At 41.1% G+C, this 21,118-nt stretch overlaps 1 protein-coding gene across 9 annotated transcripts in view; it reads left to right on the top strand.

Moving 5' to 3' along the window:
* The window catches only part of sh3pxd2aa (SH3 and PX domains 2Aa), a 172,623-nt gene that overhangs the window by 48,512 nt on the left and 102,993 nt on the right, over nucleotides 1-21,118 (top strand). For all 9 annotated transcript variants that reach the window (XM_079645423.1, XM_079645429.1, XM_079645426.1 and 6 more), the window contains 2 exons: nucleotides 1,169-1,245; nucleotides 5,145-5,236. In XM_079645423.1, the coding sequence (XP_079501549.1) occupies nucleotides 1,169-1,245; nucleotides 5,145-5,236 (169 nt within the window). The remainder of the gene's footprint in view (nucleotides 1-1,168; nucleotides 1,246-5,144; nucleotides 5,237-21,118) is intronic.

The following is a 21,118-nucleotide window of genomic DNA, read 5'->3' as shown; positions in this document are numbered from 1 at the left end:
CCCGACGCAGTACCCCGTTGTTGTTGTTGTTGTGAGCGCCGTTGGGGAGCAAATCAGCGATGTAAACGGTGACGTCATGACGCAGCAGCAGCTGCACCAGTCGGGCTCTGGGCGGTGTGAACAAAGCGGGAGCAGAAAAGGGAAACCGGAACTGAACCAGAAAAGCTCTAGCTCTGAGCTAGAAAGGGAAAAGCGCTGGTGTGAAAGCCGCAATAGTTGAATACTTGCTTCTGATTGGTCAATCTGGACATTCAGTGGTCTGTTCTCTTTTGATAGCAGACTGCCGCTAAGGACGCTCTTATCTTATGTGCAGTCATATCAATTGGCAGAAATGTTATATCAGCTGTGGCCAAAAACATATTGATTTCCATCAGTCAAAAAACATAATTGAATACCATTAAGTTTCATATTTGTGAAGAGTAGGACACGTTGGCTGAACGGTCCCCAGTAAAAAGAGAACAATAAAATAAGAGAAGTTAAAAGACTAAAATCAGCAGAAGACAGACAGCTAGTAAATACTAAAGGGAACAGCAGCAGCAGAAGAAGACAAACAGGAAGTAAACACTAAAGAGAACAGCAGAAGACAGACAGGAAGTAAACACTAAAGGGAACAGCAGAAGAAGACAGACAGGAAGTAAACACTAAAGGGAACAGCAGAAGAAGACAATGGAGGTATTAAAAACTCATGGGAACAGCAGAAAGAGACAGACTTGAAATAAAGACTAAAGAGAACAGCAAAAGAAGACAGACAGAAAGTAAACACAAAAGGGTTTAAAGACTGGTTATTAGAAAATAACATTTGAACAGACTTGGACGTTTATAAAAACCTTGATCAGCATTGCCGTCATTTTAAGTTACGACTCAGTTCAACGGATGACTTTTTCTTAGATTGAGCAAAACAGTAATTATTCTATCAATAAAATCATGTTCAAATCAATATGTTGTGTCAAATTAATGATTTATTTGGTAAGTTGCTGTGTAATAAGACGGATGATTTTCAATCATAGCGAAAAGAACCCTTTCAGTGGTGACTCAGGTCCTGTTAACCCTGTCAGATTCTTCCATCCCTTTTCCATCTTTTCTGTCTATTAACTCCTCTACCTTTCCATCTATCATCACCATTTCCTTCACCTCCTCCTGATTTGTTTCTCCTTTTCCTCCCCTTCAGGCAAAATCCTGTTCCGGAGGAGTCATGTGCGAGACGTGGCCATGAAGCGGCTGCGTTTCATCGACGACTACTGCAGGGTAAAGAGACCTTTACTGTAAACATCCTTCAGTTCCTCACCTGACTCTGGGGAATGTCCTCGAGCCTGTGAGGGGTCAAAGATCCTTTCTCAAGCTCTAAACACAGCACATGAGACTCAAATGTGGACGTTGAGACCTTTAACTCGCACTAAAGAGTTTGGTATCTGAGAAATCTTAAGAGTGGTGCTGTGTCTCATATTGCATGCATCTGTACTTGCACTTGCTGATACAAATGCATACATGTGTCACAATGTGAAGTATGGCATGATGCACCACGAGTACCCAGATTGTGCCCTCGTAACGGTCCAAACATTTAGTGAGAAGCACACTTTTCACACTCCATGACCCTCATTTTGGCTACATAACGAAATTACGTGATTTGCTAGGGGACGGGACATTTCCAACACATCTCTAAGCAGTTGACCAATCACAACAGAGCCGGCCAGCTAACCAATCAGAGCAGACTGGGCTCTGGTTTCAGACAGAGGGTGAAAAGAGGTGCTGCAGCACAGGCAGTATGAGAACAATAAAGAGCTTTTTGAACATTAAAGCTTGGAGACATGTCACAGTAGAGACACTACATACTGATATACACCTGAACATGAGCATAATATGTCCTCTTTAAGTAATGTAGCACTATACTGATGGGAAAAAAACACTGTTCTTTTTATATGGTAAATTTGGTACAGCGAACAATTGTTGATAGCAAGCTATCTAGCTAGCTTACATATTGGATCATCACTTCTGGTCAGGGCAAAGCTGCTGTTTAAATTGAGACAACACTACACGGTCAGAGTTCACTGCAAGTGCTCTGAGTGCAGGCCATATCAGATTTGAGACACAGCATCAGTAATGTGCTCTTACACTTCAACTCTCTGAGGGTGCAAGAGCCTCGACTCGGTGGGGAAATGTTATGATCTTTTCCTCCTACAGTCAAAGGGGGTTGTTTGTTTTCATGTGTGCCACAGTCAGAGAAGTGGGGCGACCTAGTTGTGCATCAAACGTATCCGTCACTGCACTACATGAGACAGACTTTGAGCCCTTCCATTATTTTCAAAGTCACGCTCACTAACGACCATTTCCCCTCATTTGCCACACTTAGGAAAGAAAGTTCTCCTCCAAATTAACGCCACCTTCCCAAAGGACAAAGAAACCTTGGAAAATGGCAGCCTTTTGTCATTCTTTATTTCAAGGGAGACTCGCCTTTTCACTTCCTGTTCTCCCTTTTGTTGGTTTTTTATTTGATTTATGCCAGATTCAGATCCATTCATCCCAACATGCCCTCCCCATGTCCTTCCTTCCTTCCTCCTTTCCTCTGATAGGAAGAGGGTGCATAACATCAAACGTTAGATTGTTTCTATACACACAATTAGGAGGCAGAATTGTTGCCAGGCATTAGGAAAAGGTTAGCCCCAGAATTGGCTCAGTAATTGGAACCAAAAAAAGTTTAAAACCGAAATGCAATCACACACATCTGAAATTAACCTGATCCTTAGCTCAGCACACACAAAGGCCTCCTCATTACCCAAATAACCTGAAGCACTCTTATTTCTACACTTGCTATAGCGAGACTGTGTTTTTTACCCAGTGTGCCGCACTGTTTACTTCCTGCATCCTGTTTATGAGGCAAACACGACTAATTACTCCGTGTTCTCCAAGGACCGGCTCTGTGGAGATTGCAGGATGCTGAGTCCGGTGCACTGTGAGATACGGCCTCTTCAATCACGAACACAACAAGGCCCTTTCTCTCTCTATATATAATAACAAGGATCTGATAAATGAAATATGAAGGCAGCTTGGACCGTGATGATGATGAAAAGGAAAGTCTGTACATACGTTGTCAAATATCTTTATGGTCCAGCACCTCCGCTCTGTACATGAGCTGATGCATCATTAAATATAGATGGTTAGTCAGACATGAGATCCTCTCTTTGACTGCAGTGGGCCTTTATTAATGAACATACAGCAGTGGAAGGATGCTTTTTACCATTTGTGGAACTATACGTACTCCTGCATATTGAGACACAATTATGTTTATATATATGTATATATAAGGCTCTGAGATGCAAAAGAGAACATTTCTCTCCTGTGTTTATGACTTCTTAGTAAGTTAACAGTATTGGTGATGTATTATAATTCAAGCCCCTTTTCTTGACTTCTTTAAATCCTTACCTTGATACTGTTTTGAATCATATTTATCATCACATTTCTAGTTATTTTCACCATAAGATTTTAGATCTTTGGCCAAAATGTTTTTGCAGTGATGCAAATTAGTCGCTTTTCGGCGCCTCCCGCTTTTTTAACGCTGATTTGGGTGTGCAATTTGTGGAGAACCGAAGAGTTTTCGTTTTGGGGGGGGGGGGTCCGTCAGACGGACTGGCAACTTCTGACTTCAAAAAAGAAGAAGAAATCTAGATCGCAAAATAATTAAACAAGCGAGTGCCTGTTTTTCCTGGCCAAGGACAGGTTCATTAAACACAACACGGGCGTAACGCGTCTTCACCATAGGTCTTCACGTGGTTATGTCTCGTCTGAAAGGAGTAAAGGAGAGCATCGGAACGCCGCTCCAACTCTTCAAATATTGCAGTACCCATAAGGAGCCGTACACATGCTGCAGTGTTTGCGAGGCTGTGTCTTTAGTTGTAAGCACAGTGGCGAACTGTTGTTATTAGTATCTGGTTAGCTAGCTATGCTAACGAATTTAAAGAGCTTTTCTACAGGTGGAAGAGAGCTCTCTCCTGAGAGGCTCAAATAACCTCAGCTCAGTGAGGTTAAGGCAAGGCACACCTTGATATGATCATTATAGTTATTAATGAAACATTAGAGACTAAATTATTAACATGTATAAAATAGTATATGACAGTAACAAAAAAAAGTTTTTTAAAATAACAAGAATAGAGTTTGAAAGGGGAGTGATTTGTAAAATATCCAATAAGAAAAATCTGCTTACAGTTCTGTTTCATATGGGTGTTGAAAGATGTATCCATAGATCTCCTCATGTTGCTCTCAAAGTGCACCAGATTGATGCTTTTAACTTCAATATTTTAAAAAAAATCTTCCCGGAGGAGCATGCCCCCGGACCCCCCAAGAGGAGGTTAGGTCCCCCCCTCTTAAATCATGTTCACATGGATAGGATACTAAATACATTTTGCACACATCTTGTGTCCATACCTTTCTGTTTTGGTGGTCGTGTCACACCGTGCACATGCATGTATGCGCGAGTCATGGTACGATATCTGGATTCAGAGGTTGCTTGTTCTTTGCACAGCATGAAAGAAAGGCCAACTGAATGGGCTGTGATTTTAGTTTTTTTAAGCAGAGGTTGAGTTCAATAATTTGTACGGCCCTCGGAGGATGTTGTACAAATTGATAGGAAAAAGGTTCCCCACCCCTGCTGTAAATAACAATAAAAACCCTTGATTTATAACTTAACATCTCTGTCTCCTATTGATCTGAGTATATTATAAAGAATAGCCAGTTAATTGAAGCATTATAGCACAGGCCTTTGTCAGATGGTATATTACGCTGTTTTTTTTCTGCTTCGAATAATTCTCTCTTTTTTCACCATACCTGTGTTTGCATCACTGTTTTTGGATAACTCATATAAGCTATTCTTCTGCCATTCTGCTTCAAATGACTCTAGAAAAAAGATTTTGCTAGAATAAACTTATTTGATTTCTTGCTATGAATGTCTTTCATCTGAAAATAAAATGCGGGTAAAACTGTTTATTTTATTTTTTACTTGATGTAATATTAATTGAGTTTCCATAAAGTAAAGTTGGAACTGCAGAATTGGGTGATAATGCTCTGTTGGTTACAACATTTGATATATTTGAAATACAAAAACATTTTCTATAAACATTTGTGACCCCTTGTTCTCTCTCTGTCTCTGTCTTTAGGCGCTGGTGCGACTCCCCCCTCAGATCTCTCAGAGTGAGGAGGTCCTGCGCTTCTTTGAGACAAAAACTGAGGATTTCCACCCCCCTGTGGAGTGAGTGTCATACACTGCACTGTGCATACACAAAGACACAGTACACGTGTACACATACTCCATATATAGACTAATTCACCATCATATATGTGTAGCTATTGCTGTGCTAAACTCACCTGAATACACTTTTACGGCCAAACACAGAAAACTACGGTGGTCGACAGGACGCTACAACGGCCCAAACCACTTACATTTGGAGAAACTTGCTGCACTTGCAAAAACTTTGCATATAAAAGAACAAAAATATGCCAAAACACATGCAAATGAAAAAACATTTTCACCAACTTGAGAAAACATGTGCAGCATTTACTGAAAGTAATGCCTAAACGGAATGCTGCAAATACAAAATGCTGCAAGAAGCTCAAAACACAAAAGAAACAGGGTCACTAAAATAAGATGCACACAGGTGGGACCGGAGCACTTGTTGATGTTTGAGGATTATAAAGTTGCCAAGTTTAGTCAAATAGGTGAATGTTTTCTAAATGTTGCGTATGTGTTGTCTAGTTGGTTAAGATGTTTCTGAATTTGCTTGTATTTTTATATTTGCATCCTTTTTAAAAGTGCAGTGCGTTCTATATCGTATAGGCTTCGCCCTCTAGGGCTGTCGCTATTGGGTAATCCCACAGCGCATGCGCAGCACTGACAGACTTAATCCACGCCCACCTATGACGTGGGCCCCACCTACGGACTCACTTCCGTATAAATAGGAAGGAGGCCCGACAATCTGCTCTAGTGATGGGATTTATGGCTCTTTGAAGGGAGCCGGATCTTATGGCTCCGTTCCTTTCAAAGAGCCATTCAAAAGAGCCGTTCAAAAGAGCCGTTTTTTTGGCGGGGTTACTTGGTTTGTCTGTGAAATAATCACCAGGATAATGATTGACTGTATTGCCAGACCTAATGTCAATAATCTGCTTTGTAAACACGACACAAGGTGGCGCCATATCCATGTCATTCATGTCCGTGAATGTACTACTTTGAATTTACCCTCCGTATGTGTTAAGTAAATAAAGTTGCCTTGCCTTGAATGAAATTCACGCAACTCTTAATATAGATACTGTGTTTTTAAGTGGCGATGGAGATCATTTGTTGGCCCTGCTTTAAAGGATATTTTGCCTTTACAAATGGTGCGCTTTTTTGGTTGAAGTGCATCAAAATGCTGCTGCGTTTTCGCCTTTGGCTCATTTTCCATCCGAAAAACACGTCGTCTACCTGTCCTGTAGCCTACCACTTGTTATGACTTCTCTCTCTCGCGTATTCCGTTAAGACCCACCCCATCTCACTCCTCCTGCTGAAACCTACTAATCAGAGTAGGGGCGGGTCTTCACAGAATACGTTTGGGGAACAAAATCAAGCTTTTTAACAGGCGAGTGGATTTTGGCAGGCAGTGAGTGCGGACTAACAATTGAACGATAACAAGAACGGCTCTCACCAAGTACGACTCGGTTCCCCTCGTTCATACCAAAGAGCCGTTCAAAAGAATCGGCTCGTTCGCGACCGACACATCACTAATCTGCTCCCATTTTTCTCCAGCACTGCGTTGCAGAAGCACTGTCAGGCACAAGAGCTGCAGGCTAAAAAGCAAAGATTCCTCTTCTAAAAAGCTTTTGTTCCAATCATTAAGATGCCAAACAGGATACATTATGAGTTACGACCGACGCTCATGGTGTTGGTCCTGCCAGGGATTGGAGCACGCAAACGCGGCTCTCACTCCCCAGGTGTCGTGTACTCATTGTGTCCGTCTCCCTCTGGCCCACAGACAGCGGAGAGCGGACGCTCTCGCTGCTGCGGCCGAGGATGATTGGCTAGTCCAGGAGTCTTACTCCGTGGACCAAGCCCTTGACATATTGGATCCGAGTGGCGGGCACCAGTCAGGTGACTCCTTCCCCTCCATTCACGGATCACCATGTGGTTCCCCCATCCTCCCTCTACAGGGCTGACACCGGGGGTCCTTCTCTGGTCGATTATTTTCATTTCCTCGCTCATCGGTCCTCGGTATCACCGGAAGTTGATTTGTCTGCGCCATCTTGAGTACCGTCCCATGGCGCTTATTTCTGCCGGAGGATCGAGGAGCGATAATGGAGGAACGATAATCGAGGAACCACCAGACCATCCTCCGATGAAATCCACAGATACTCGCCCCGCCTCCTTACTGTGTATCACCCACTGATTGGACGATGCAGTGCATGCACTGATCTGATGCTTCTTGACATGAGACTAGTTTCCCAGCGGAGTGAAGAAAATACATGAAAGTCACGAGAGTCACTCCTCAGTCTATACTGTGTTTTGTTTCAATTCATGTATAATTTAGTTACAAATATGTGATATATCTGAACAACAAAGTGGTCAAAAATCCTTTTATTCATTTATTGGAAACATTTTCATGATCGCTTTTTTCGTTTATACATTTTAAGAATGGCGTCTCTCTTTTTTGAGAATGAGTTCTTATTTTATTTTATTTATTTGGGTCTATAACAGATGATACAAATGTATATGTCAGTAAATGTGTACTAACAGAGGCGGGGGGTGTGTGTGAAAACAACGGGGGCAGAGCTGCTGTCAGACATCAGCTGTGCGGTGTCATCACAAACGGACGTCGCTTCACGTGCCGCTCCGGAAGAAAGGACGTCCCATTGCTCTTAAAACTAATTTCCCTGCTTCTCGTGGTTTCCTTGCGTCTCTCCATGCTTCACTTGTGGGAGGGACTAAACGCAGGGAAACAACACAGGTGAGGGACGCAAGGATTCCATTTAATCGACCTGAGAAGGACCCCGGGTCCCGGGTCCCTGGTCCCTATCTGCTGGCGATATTCTCCAGGAACCTAATGAGATCTCCCCGTTCCCCCGGTTAAGGAGAGCTCTCCTCCGGATGACATAAAAAAAGCTGCATAATTGAGCATGAAGGCGCCTCAATGACCGGTTTACGAGCCTTCTCCTAAACGGCGACATGATGAGAGCCGGTGTGAGATGCAGCGTGTGGAGGCCCCCTCGCAGCCTTTGCGGTCCAGGCCCCTCTTGGGTTGCTTCACGAGCAACGGCGGTGAGGGCTCTGACGTGGCTCGTCCCCATGACAACCACAGCACATACAGAGCATGTTCGCGCGATCTCTCAGAGTATTACTCAGAGTGGCGGCGCGTGTGTTCGATGGACAGATGGATGATAATAATCAGTAAGGCTCACCGGTTAAGCCGGCTGCCCAAAAAACCTGTCTGTTAGTAGGCAGCATGTCATTTTGTGGGTCTTAGCGTCTTTTGTATGTCATTGTTTCACACATCGGCCCAGAAATTCAGCATGATTTGAGCATGGCTAAGCTCATTAACTTTCCACATGTTCCCACTTTCTAGTCTATTCCCAAATCAGGTCTTTCTCTTTTCGAGTTTGTTAAAACCTCCAACAAGGCCAGGCAGACTGTGGGGTTGAGAGATGGAAAGGATTTAATGGATATGAATTTTGGGAGGACAAAAATGACTTGTTTCATAGCAGGAGATAGCCCCTTTGTGTAGTCTTTAATTAGAGAACACACTCTCCTCTCCAAACCTCATAGCAGTATCGCACCATTCATTTATAGTGTGTTACTGTATACATAGAGACAGCTGTACCCAAGGCCATGTAACGGTTAGACCTAGGCTATGTCTTTTTTTGGTGTTTTAATTACTTTTCTCAATATTTTCTCCTCTGCTCCTTTACTGTCAGTCTCTAGTTTTGTCCTCTGATTCTTTCCTCTTGGTAGATAGGAAAGGAACAAAACAGGCAGGATTTAGTGAGCTCGGCCTGCCAGTGTTTTTTAGCAAAGTGTAATAGGGTATCTCTGCCTATCGCCCTTCCTCCTCTAATTCTTGGTGTCCAACACGGCCTCATAAATTCAAACAAAGGCCAATGTGGGTATTTTTTTATCAACATATTTTGTTTCCTCGCTGTACACAGCTCTGTATACAGCTCTCCATCATGCCGGTGTTCTCATTTCTCTCTTACTGTCTTTCTGTCTCTTTCGACTTATGCGCTTCATCTCTTCCTATCCTTTTATTATTTTTCTCCATGCATCATTCTCTTTTCCTTCTCCAACTCTCTTGTCACTGACTCTCTCTATGTATTTTGTAGCATAAATGAATAAATCTTGTAGTGAGGAGTCGTGGCAGATGAGATCGTATACACATATGATGTGTATACATGCGAGCCCTATTTATCAATCACACAGTAGTGCACAGACAAATTGGGAATATTTCATGTAAGGTGTGTGACTAAAGGAATTTAAGGATTTCATCAAGAAATTCAGAAACACAGTAAATCCGACATATACATGTAATGCTATCCAAAGTACCCACAAATTAATGTATAACAGTTGTATTTTAAACTTGGCTTACAATACCGTGTTGGTTAGACTAAGATGCCATGTATTAACACCCACGTTTATGATTAATATAATACTATGTATTAAAATATGAATACATAGTCGTGACGCACAAGGATACTTTGGTAACAGTAGCGTTGATGATAAAAAACCTACATTTTTTTAACAAAGTGACTGATTTATGTCTGCTTATATGTCCACTGAGCCACAGCCGCCCCATTATGTTACTCTAATGTGTATTTTGGGACATTATTTTGCTGTTGAAAAATAACGTATTATCGAGCAATATTACGATGGCCACTCAGAATTTTATAGTTAAACATTGGGAGCCAATGTTAAATATCCATGCCCTAAAGAGAGCTTTTATAGAAAAAATAAAGGGTCGAAGGATTGACCCTTGAGGAACACCACAAGTCAGAGCAGCATCATGAGTTTCTTTATCAGCATGGCATACAGAGAACTAGTAATTAGAAACATTTGCTAAATATATAAATAATAGATTAAAACTGCAACTTTCAACAAGATTGGACTACAACAAGACCTTAACCTACCTCAGTCGTAACTTTGTTAACAGTGACAGTAAATATAACTTAGCTCTTGTCGAGAGAACATCTGGTTGGGCTCTCAATCTGAACATTACTTTATCCGTTGGAGGCTTGTTTATGCTCACCATCCACAAGTTGACTGTTCCCTCGCTCACTGATTTCCCAGGGTGAGCACACTAATCGCCCGTCAAAGAAAGTGTGAAAAAAGCGTGCTGTCAAAATGAATGTGCGTTAACGTGTTGTTTTCATGTTAAGTTTGATAGCCTAGAAAAAGGGGTTTCTTTCATCAGTTGTACTCAACAAGAACAAACTTTTTCTAACATTACATTTTGATGCATGGTGATGCAAGAGAATACTCTGGTTTGCTGGTGTGGGACCTTGGTGCATCTTACTGTTTACCACAGTATCCTAATAAACAGACTCAGGCAGTGAGTGGGCATCTCTGGTTCTCCTCCTACCTCTCTGATGGGACCCTCGGTTTCTGCTGTTAACCTCTGCCCGAGAAATCTTCAGATTAAATAGAGCCAGAACCTCCCCTGGATTCTTTGTATACCTACAGGCTATGTCTCTGTCAGGAAGAAATGACTCGGGGCTAACAGCTTTCCGTAAAAAAAAAGCCTTGTCAGTTAATGGTTGGTAAGATGTCATGATCTGACCGGCTACATTCAATGGGTTCCTTCCACTCCCTACCCATAACCCATCTATTAAATCATAATGAATCACGGGGGAGTGTGCTCAGGTAGGTGTGTGTTAGTAATGTGTTTGTGTGCAACTGCACATGTGTGTCCTTGAGTGCTGTGGAGAAACAAAAATGATTTGAAACCCGGAGAAGGATGCTGGAGAATAATAGCAAACATCAAATACTTTATTGTCATTTAGATCAAACCTGGTTGTTTACCTACATGCTTGGTAAGATTAAATGTGCACCTAATTGCAGCTTATTAGCTTCCCATGTGCAACTTGTCTTGTTGTTGTTTTCTTTTTGGAGTGTTGCTTTGACCATTTCTTCCGTCTATCGTTTACGGCCCGTCCACACAACGCTTCTGCCCATTCACTTTGAATGGGGTGACGTCACGTTTTGCCGAACTGCATTGTGGTTCCGTCACTTCGCTTTGCTCGCGATGCTCGCGATGCTCGCTTCAAAAGTTGAGCAATGTTCAACTTTTGAAGCTTCGACGGAAGCGTCAGCCAATCAAATCATATGCCAGTACAAGCTCTAGCCAATCAAACCGCGTGCTTGTGTGCCCGGGGCGGGAGATTCATGATATTGGTTGTTGGTCGAGTTTCAGACATGCCCGCCGGCAAGCTTCAATGCACGTTGCCGTGTGGACGCTGCGTTACACTGTTGTGATGTGAGCCATCCATGCTAACTTGTATCCAAAGAAATGCACACAATATTGCGTTAATATCCTGTTTGCTAGCTGCCAGGTATCTGCTCTGCTGCATCACAAGGGCTCAGTACCACTCACATTTAAGCTTTTAGCAAAAAAATTTGGATTGCACAGGTGTATGATGATGTCGTCACTGCCAAAATTGAGATGGCTATAAGAACGGGTGACGTTCTGTAGACTACGGCTATATTTATACATTATGTGGTTTTAATGGCTCATATTTCTTTACTTTTACAGAATTTATAGAGCACCTAGACCTGCTAATTAAAAAAAAATAAACTCATGTTACAATATGGGATCTTCACAATTAAATCTAGGTGTTAGTTTGGACCAATAAATGGACATTGACATGTGAAGTGTCGGAGATGATTTTTCATGATTTTGTTTCATCTTATCTGAACTAATCTGTGTTAGCAAAATTACCCTGAAATACTCACCAGCTGCCGGCCTGTGTCAACTGTTGGGTTCAGAATTCCAGAAAAGACAGACAACTTCTAAGTTTAACTATTTATTGTAAAGAGATCAAAATATATATATCACTTGACAAGAACTCATCACGTCTTGGAAATCACAGGCAGCAAAGCTATAATCTGTAACCACCAAATCCGTAAAGAGCCTCGAACCTTGTGCGACAATACATTTTATTACACAGGGCGTTGCCCGTACATTTATGATTGGTCAAGACTAGCTAAAGAGATACCATGGTTTAGACTTGGTTCTCTTTGGTTGGTGTGCAGACTCAGATAGAGTCTCTTGGCAACACGACCTTCCAATCAGCATTCAGCCGGCCTGTGGAAGTCCCTCCCTACTAGTGTTAATTTCTTCAGCTATTTTTTTATTTAGTTTTTGTCTTAGTCCTGTGTTAAATTTCCTTTTTAGTTTTAGTCATATTTAGTCACCTTCATCCTGTTTTTATTTAGTGAAGTTTTAGTAGACTAAAAGTCTGAGCATTTTAGTCTTATTTTAGTCGACTAAAACAGTAAATATTTTAGTCAAGATTTAGTCGACTAAAAGTCTGAGCATTTTAGTCATATTTTAGTCAAAGAAAACGAATTATTTTAGTCTAATTTTTGTCAATGAAAACTGTTGAGTCTTTTTTAGTCATCAGATTATATAGAACATTTCAGTCAAACTAGTTTAGCCAAAACAAATAATTTGTCATTTTAGTCAAATTTATTTCACAATAAGATTATATCTTGTCCTTATTTGATGAAAAACACAGGTTGATTAAGAATGCAGCTTTGCAGAGAGTATCAGGTCAGATTGTGGTGTTTTTACCTGTGTTATGGCCACATTGCTTCCCTTCTGATAAAACAATGCATTCGCTTTTTTCCTCCGCCTCATTGTAGTGAACATGGGCTCAAATATCACATCGTTTCTTTCTCCCAAGCAGTGGTGGCTTTAGACTTTTTCGTTGTCAGTCATTTTGATGGACAGGATTGTAACATTTCCGTCATAATCCATTATTACCCGTCGAGTGCACAATTTATCACTCACTCGCGCTGACGAGGGGGGGGGGGGGTATTCGGTTAACGCAGGGGTCTGCAACCTTTTTGACCAAAAGAGCCATTTTGCTCCTTTTTCCAAAACATTTTTTTGTCTGGAGCCGCAAAACATATTTCATAGCTTGATAGCTAATAAAGTTGTATTTATTGTTATATCAGACAAAAACTACAGTTTTTTTGCATTTATTAGGCTATTTATTACATTATATAAAACTGTTAACCTCTAATAAGAAACAAAGAACTCCTATAAGGAGAATTACAAATAATACACAGACCTACTTTAAAATACATTAAACACAGCACTTGGGGAGTCCTCTGCACATTTGAAGGAAACATTTTTTTTTAATTTTTTTTTATTCTGAAATAAATGACATACCCCATTGAATTATGACTGAAGATTGTCAGCTTTCTTCCTCTCCTGTGTTGTTCCTCGATACGTAAAGGCTGCAGCACCTTTGACAACTTCTCTCTACATATCAAACATACCGGTAAACCAGCATCGTTTTCTGTGAAAGCATATAACTCTGTCCACACAGAATTAAATCCTGTGTTCCTCCGTTACTTTTCTTTGATTTATCCATAGTTCGCTCATCGAGCCAGGGGTCAGGTTATTCACCCGCAGGAAAAGGCGCTCGCGTGGGACCGTAGCAGGATGTGACGCATATTTTAGTTGACCTAATTAAAACCGTTTTGTTTTTTATTTATGTGTCACAGTATCACCTCACAATACAAGATATGAAACATTTTCAACCATGCAACAAAATATAAATAGTCCTACAAATACTTTTATTTTATTTTCTTCTCATTTTTGTCTAAACTCAAGGGAGCCAGAGCAGAGGGCTTAAAGGGCCGCATGCGGCCCGTGGGATGCGGGTTGCCGACCCCTGGGTTAACGCGACCACTGCTCCCAAGCCCTGTTGTTGCCTTTTTATTTTCTGTTAAATAAGGTTCGTTAGACCCAAGTCTTCCTGACAATTCACAGTGTGCCGCTGCCCGGTGTAATTCAAATGTACCGCCGCGCGCAGCACAGACACACAGCTGCTGCCCAGCCGCAGCACCGGAAATGGAACTGCTGGGAGAAAAACTGACTATCAGAGATGTAACGTTATCTTTGATAATATTTCGTCTCCTCATTTTTCGTCAACGCAAGTAAAGAGAGATTTTGGCCTAGTTTTTATTTAGTAAACTACATTGTCGTCTCGTCACTTTTCGTCAACGATATTGCATGATGATTTCGTTACAGTTATTGTTCACTGCCCTCGGTGCCGTCTCGTCATCGTCTCGTTTTCGTCATGGAAAAAAAGGTCGTTGACGGACATATTTCGTCATAGTTTTAGCCAACGAAACTAACACTACAGTCCCTACTCTGGCACCATCATACGTCATTTGTTTTCGCTAACGTTTCTTCAGATATAGTGGAAAACCATAATGTTGCTTCCTAGCTCTGCGTGGGAGCATGGCTCTAACACAATTCAAGGCCGGTGCGATGTGCTGTTCTGACTACCTCTTTGTATTCTCTCAGTCTCTGCACTCGACCTTGCTACTTTCAATATTTTGCTAATAAGCTAAACACTTTCTCATGTGACTTTTCCCTTCGTTCCTATCCTCCCCATCAAAACTTGGGGGGGGGAGGGGTGATTGAGTCTATTTATTCCAAAGTCACAGCCTAATAAATTAGCATAATAAGCTTATAATGTAATAAAAAGAATCAGTCTTTCTAATATTATATAAAAATAGCCTCCACACAACAGAAAGGTTTCTAATTGGTGCTTGTTAAGTGTTCCTCACTCCAGGCTTCAAACTATAGGACATCTTCATTTTGGAACCATCTCATTTTGGACCTCAGATTTGTGCACACCTTTAAATAAAATAAAAAAAACAGCATAAGTCCAACCTGTCTTGCCTTTAGTGAAGCACTGTACGACACTCTACAGTTGAAAGGTGCTAAATAAAGAACTTCCCTCCATCTCCTTCCCTCCCAGTCTCCCACTTCTGTCTTTCTGCTTGCAGCCATCTGCCTGTTCCACAACGTCTGCTGCGAGCAGAAGACAGGCGACAGACTAGCCAAGCTGTAATGGATAAGCTGCTCCATTCCCCTAACTATCAGGATCAATAGCACTAACTGGAGACAGCACAGCGCCGCACCGGCCTCCGCGGGGTTAAACACTTTACGTGTGTCAGAGTGGTGAGGAGTGGTCAGCCAAGCGTCTGGCCTTCGGGAGGTTCTGTGTGTAAATGTATGTGTGAGCATTATCGACTGCTCGGAAACGAAGCAGTTGTACATTTCACGCAATTATATTTCAAAACGTGTGTGTTCACGGCCAGGCGATTATTCCAGGACTAAATTGCTCCTGCTTGTTTTGTGCTACCTATTTTGTTGTTCTCAGGCTATTTCAGTGGAGCTCCCATCTGCTTTATTTTCTCTCTCGCCGTAATCTTACATGGATGCAATCATTCACCTAGCCACCCACCCATCTGATGCGGTGTCTGACTCACTTGTGCTCACTCACTTACTCACAGGGTTTTGTCAAGGTGGGGTCCGGCTTGCTACAGTCATAGCTCTAAGAAGGGCCAGACTGTACATGAGTGTGATGAAGAGAGCGAGGCCAGGACATCTGGAGCAGCAATAGTGATGAAATGTGTCCAATACATCACTTCCTGGAAGATGAGGAAAGATATTTAGGGGACTGGGTTGGTCCCTGGCGAGATGAGGATAAATGGGGGAGTAAGGTTGCACCAAGTATCCAAATATTACCAACAAAAGACTATCTACAAGGTAGTGACTGCAATATATTGACATTTAGGTAAACATTTTAATGCCAAGATGTGACGTCACCATTTGTTTCCGTCTACATTAAATTTGATTAAATAAGTCATGCTTTGACAATAGCCAACACCTCTCCTACTCCACTATGGAAGATTGAATTGTCGACTATGTGATTAGAAGAAGCAGTCACGTGTCTCGCAGCGCAGAACGGGAATAAATCCCATCAATCAAAGCTCAGAAAGCACACAGACCCTGGATGGATCCCACCATCAGACACAGTTTCATCTCTCCCTCCTACATGCGCCCCCTGTCTGAGGAAACAGGTACTTCAGCTCACTGGAACATGAGACTCAGATCTAATGTCACTCATGGGCAATCGGCTGCTCTCTTTTGAAGCCCAGCGCCCTTGATGTTTAATGTATTTTCAATGGACCCTGAGATGCATCACTGTTTCTGTTCGGTTTGCTTTTCATTCGTTGAAAGGATCTGCAGAACAAACACGGAAACATTTCTCTCCTGATATCAAAGGAAAGACGTTATTACAGATTGTTTGACATTTTACGTGTTTTGCACAGATGTAGACATTTTAGGCATTTTTATAAACTTGGGGACTGCCAAGTGTAGCTCTGCTTCAGAGCAGTCTCTTCTTGATGTTCACCCTCTCGGTCAGTGGTTCCCAATCTATGGGTTTGTGCTACCAGAAGGAGTCCTGTCGTGGATCTAAGGGGTCACAAAATGTACCAGGGTAAAATGTTTTGCTATTCATTTTTTCGAAGCAACCCTGCCTGAAATGCCTCCTTTGTTTACTTACATAACATAAGTGGAGTTCTCATTAATGTATATCTATCTAACCACTCTATCCAGTATTGGTTGCTAGGAGTTTGGAAAGCAGAGCGAAGACTCCTAATCCTATTTGAGCTCTAATATGCCATGATCACTGGACAGTCTGGGCGTGACCCGCTTATAGGTGTGCCTTCGTTACCACGTCTCTGTAGACTAATAATTCCAATTAACCTGTGTGTGGTTTTTAGCACTGATATCTGTGAATTATGCTCCCTGCAATGAGTTTTATTTGCATATAAAGGGCCGCATTTGAAGTCAAATGTTTGCTTATTACCTAATTAAAAATATGTGTAAATAGCACCAGAAAACCGAGGCTGTTTGTTTGGCAGTTTAGTAAGGTGCTTTTGAGAATGACTCGTTTTGTCTTAATTGGGCAGCTTTAGCCGCAATAAACTGTGTATTCCTTTTATGAACTATGAGGCTGCAATATAATGCAATGCTGTTTTGTTCTTCATCGTGTTGACTGAGACCAAAGATTTCCCACATGGCGGACATTAAGTTAGGTTAAGAGTTTACTTTAAAATATGGATATACTGAATCTAAGGATAATAAGGACAAGAGGTTGGAAACCAGTGATATTTGCATCAAACTGCTGAAATCCCAGCGTTCCATCAAGCTACATTGTGTTTTACTCAACTTTCCAGGAACCAGGCTTGGAGTAACGGATTACATTAGATAATCATAATACAAAAGATGGTATCTGTATTCCCCTAGAGCAGCGTTTCTCAAAGTGTGGGGCGCGCCCCACTGGTGGGGCGCAGAGATGTGATAGGTGGGTCGTGAAATACAAAATAAAAAAATAAAATATATATATATTTTTTTTTTTCATTTTTTTTTTTTCACACTGGTGGAATATCAAAACAACGGCCCGCCTGGGGTGCAAAACACATCAATGAAAGCGACCCTCTACCACACAAAACAACACCTGTAAATAACCCAATTTGTGTTCTTTGAAATTGAAAAGGATATTGCATTGTGTTTGTTACTTTCGTTGCAGTGTATGTCTTAAGTGTAATTTGGCATGCTTTTATTTTGAAGGCGAGTTTATGCTGTTGACAGTTGTTGTTACTATGGAAACAAGAAACGTTTCACAGCGGAAGAACTTGTCATAAAGTCCGCGATAATAAAGCCCACCCATTTAGAGAGAAGATATGATTGGTCAATTGTACTGTCATTTGACATTACTCTCTTGTTCAGTTACTATAGCTGGGCCCTCTGTGAATTCATAGGTGGACGTCCAACAGCTCCTGTCTTCACATCGCAGAGACGAGCTTCTTTCATTTAACCCACCACATTCAAACAGAAACTGAATAGGCAGATTCAAAGGATTTATTTCTTTGGAAATGTTATTTTAAATACAATTTAATCAAGTTATTTTTGGTAAAACTAATGACAAATATTACTAAAAACATATTTAAAAGATATATATATAAAGAAAAATATAATTTGTTTTAATGTTTTTAAATATTATTTTGTAGAATATCTTAGGCCCTCAGAGAGAGGCTCGCCACTGGTAAAAATCTCTCATACACACATGTGAAACGCTCCCACAGACACACAAAACAGCTTTGCAGTCGGGAAGAAAAGCAATGTGGAGCGAGAGAGAGAGAGCGAGAGAGCAAGAGAGAGAGCAAACCTTTATCTATTTAATAAAGTTGTAAAAATAAAGTAAGAAATCATTCCAATGTGTACTATAGGACAGTAAAAAGTTGAAAAGGGGAGGGATTAGTATGCATAACTAAAAAGAAAGAATGCTAACTAGGTAACATAAGATAAGAATAAACAAGTTTAAATTATTTGTTGTGATCATATTCTAAAGAGGTTTGGATTATTGAAAAGTATTCAGCTCCCTTTCATCTGAGTGTTGAGAGCTGTATCCATAAATGTATGTTGTGCTCAAAGTAGGGCTGCTCGATTATGGCAAAAATCATAATCTCGATTATTTGGGTCAATAATTGATATCACGATTATTCAAAACGATTAACCATTTACTTTGAAAACATAATAAACAAATAATAATTTGAAAAGTATGTTTTTAACAGTTGATTACCCTGAGATTTAAGTATAATTCAACGGAAAAACCTATTTTAAAAAAATAAAATCGTTTTATTTCGATTATGTTGTTTTCATAACCGTTGCTAGCCAAAATCGTAATTGCGATTAAAATACAATTAATTGAGCAGCCCTAGCTCAAAGTGCACCAGATTGATGCATTTAACTTCAACATTTAAAAAAAAATCTTCCTGGGGGTGCATGCCACCGGACCCTCCTAGAGGATCTGACGTCGACCACCAAATAAAGCAGGTTAAAATAGTTAAATTGCATACATTTTATTTGAGTAAACACTGAAAACGGGTCTCACAGACCCAAACAGCACACAAAGGTTAAAGGTAGCATATAATAATGTTAAAATGTGCTAAATATATACACTGCAAAAAAAACTAAAAGAGGAGTAAAAGTAGCTCACAAATTGTTTTATTTTTTGAAAGTAGCTCTCATCCTAAAAAAGGTTGGAGACCCCTGTTATAGAACGATACATTTGACAATTTTAAGCTTGGCCTACCATTTTATTGGAGCGATGAGGAACAGGTGGGGCTTGAAAAGGCCCACCTGTTCAAAGTGGGGAATGACAGAAAAAGTTTGAGAACCACTGCCTTACAGTGACATTACAAAAGACGTAATCAGAATACTGTTATATTTCTGAAGAATGGGGATTCTGTAGCTGTGCTGTTCTGTTCTCTAATACTTAAAGTGTGAATCTATACGCCTACTGCCTGCATCTGCTTTATGTTTTTCACTTTCTTTGGGTCATTGGTTCTTTTTTTAATTCATTAGGTGAACCTTTATGTTAATAAAATAGTGTGTGTGTGAGCTTAACTGTATGTATTCAACTAAAACAGAGCATTTTCGTATAGATTTTATTTCAGATTTTTTAAACTGTAGCATGTGCTCATGTGTTTCATTGTTGGTGTACACTACAGGCTACTGCCTGAATATGCTTCATGAAAAGCACGTTTTTAAAGGACACATTGCCGATACTAAATATCTTGGTTTCTTCTTTCTGAAGGTTGTTACAACTAGTAATTGTAACAGATTTCCTTTTTTTATATGAACCCTCCCAACCCTGCTGGTTGCTCTCCACATGGTGGTGTGCTTCACAATACAAAAAGCTGCAGATGGAGTTATTGGTGCTCTCAGCTGCTGTTTCCAGATCAGCCTATCCTATAGTCTGCTCCAAAACCTCCCAAGAGCTTCCCTTCCTTTATAAATGCATCCAGTGTCTGACCAGATTCTGAAGCATTACTCTTTTCTGTCCCTCTTTCTGTATTTATGTCCATGTTGGCCCCCGCTTCTCCTGCATGAGCTCTATTTCCACTGGATGGAATTTCTCCCCAATGCTAGAGGTTTTTTCCCTCCCTTACTTGGCATTTTTCCCCAGCATGTTGCATTTTTATCAAGTCAATTTGCATGGGGACGTGGGCTGTAATTTGTTTTATCTGTCTGGGGCTGTGGTTTAGCAATCATATAACTATCATCCTAAATGGCATTATCTCTGTCTTCTACAGACCATAACGGGGACAAATTCCCCAATTAATATGCGCATACGGCATTTCAGCCACAGTGAAAATATTGGACACTGCCCCTATAGGCTACCGTAGTGTGAGACTGGGGAGATGTTATCATCATTCATCATGCCGACTCACAACCCTCACCATGAATAACAATAGGGATCGACCTTGGCTTGTGCCTGGAGGAGAGAGATGCTGCAAGATTATCAGATTATTGCTGGGATAAAGTCATGCACTCGTGTGATTGGTCGGATTTTGGGCTCGTTATGGGATTGCCTAATTAGCAGGGCTGTCCCTGGTGACAGGGTGAAGACACGTTTTTTGGCAAATTAGGAATAAGTGGGTGATAATGTGTTTGTGTAGCTGAGTGAGGGTGAGGTACTGGGAAATTGGAAGGTTTTCCAGCTTTTTCACTGATAATGACATGAGACTTATATTACAAGTTATGCTCATTTTCAGGTTCATGTTTTTATTTTTTACCTCTATTGCACATGTTTCCATGCTTTGATGTTCAAAAAGCTTTTTATTTTTCTCATACTGCCTGTGCTGCAGCACTTCTTTTCACCCTCTGTCTGAAACCAGAGCCCAGTCTCCTCTGATTGGTTAGCTGGTCGGCTCTGTTGTGATTGGTTAACCACTAAGATATGTCCCGTCCATTAGCCGATCACGTACAATGTGTTGGAGCGCTAGATAATAAAAGCGCAAGTGTTGCATAGTGATATCATTATATTACGGAAGTAAACAAAGGAGTCCATTCGAGGCTTTTCAGGCAGGGGGGGAGTGTCCCTCTCGAGGGAACTTTGAGATGTTAGCCTTTGCAGACCATTGACATGCATGGAAACCTATATAACACACTACAGGAAAGGGGAAACCACAAAAAGCAGAAAAGGGCTCCTTTAAAGGGCAACTATTTAACTA

Source organism: Notothenia rossii (genome assembly GCF_949606895.1).
Source record: "Notothenia rossii genome assembly, chromosome: 1".
In the NCBI taxonomy this organism is placed as follows: domain Eukaryota; kingdom Metazoa; phylum Chordata; class Actinopteri; order Perciformes; family Nototheniidae; genus Notothenia; species Notothenia rossii.
Note: the sequence above shows the minus strand (reverse complement) of the source record. Positions and strands in the feature narration are given on the sequence as shown.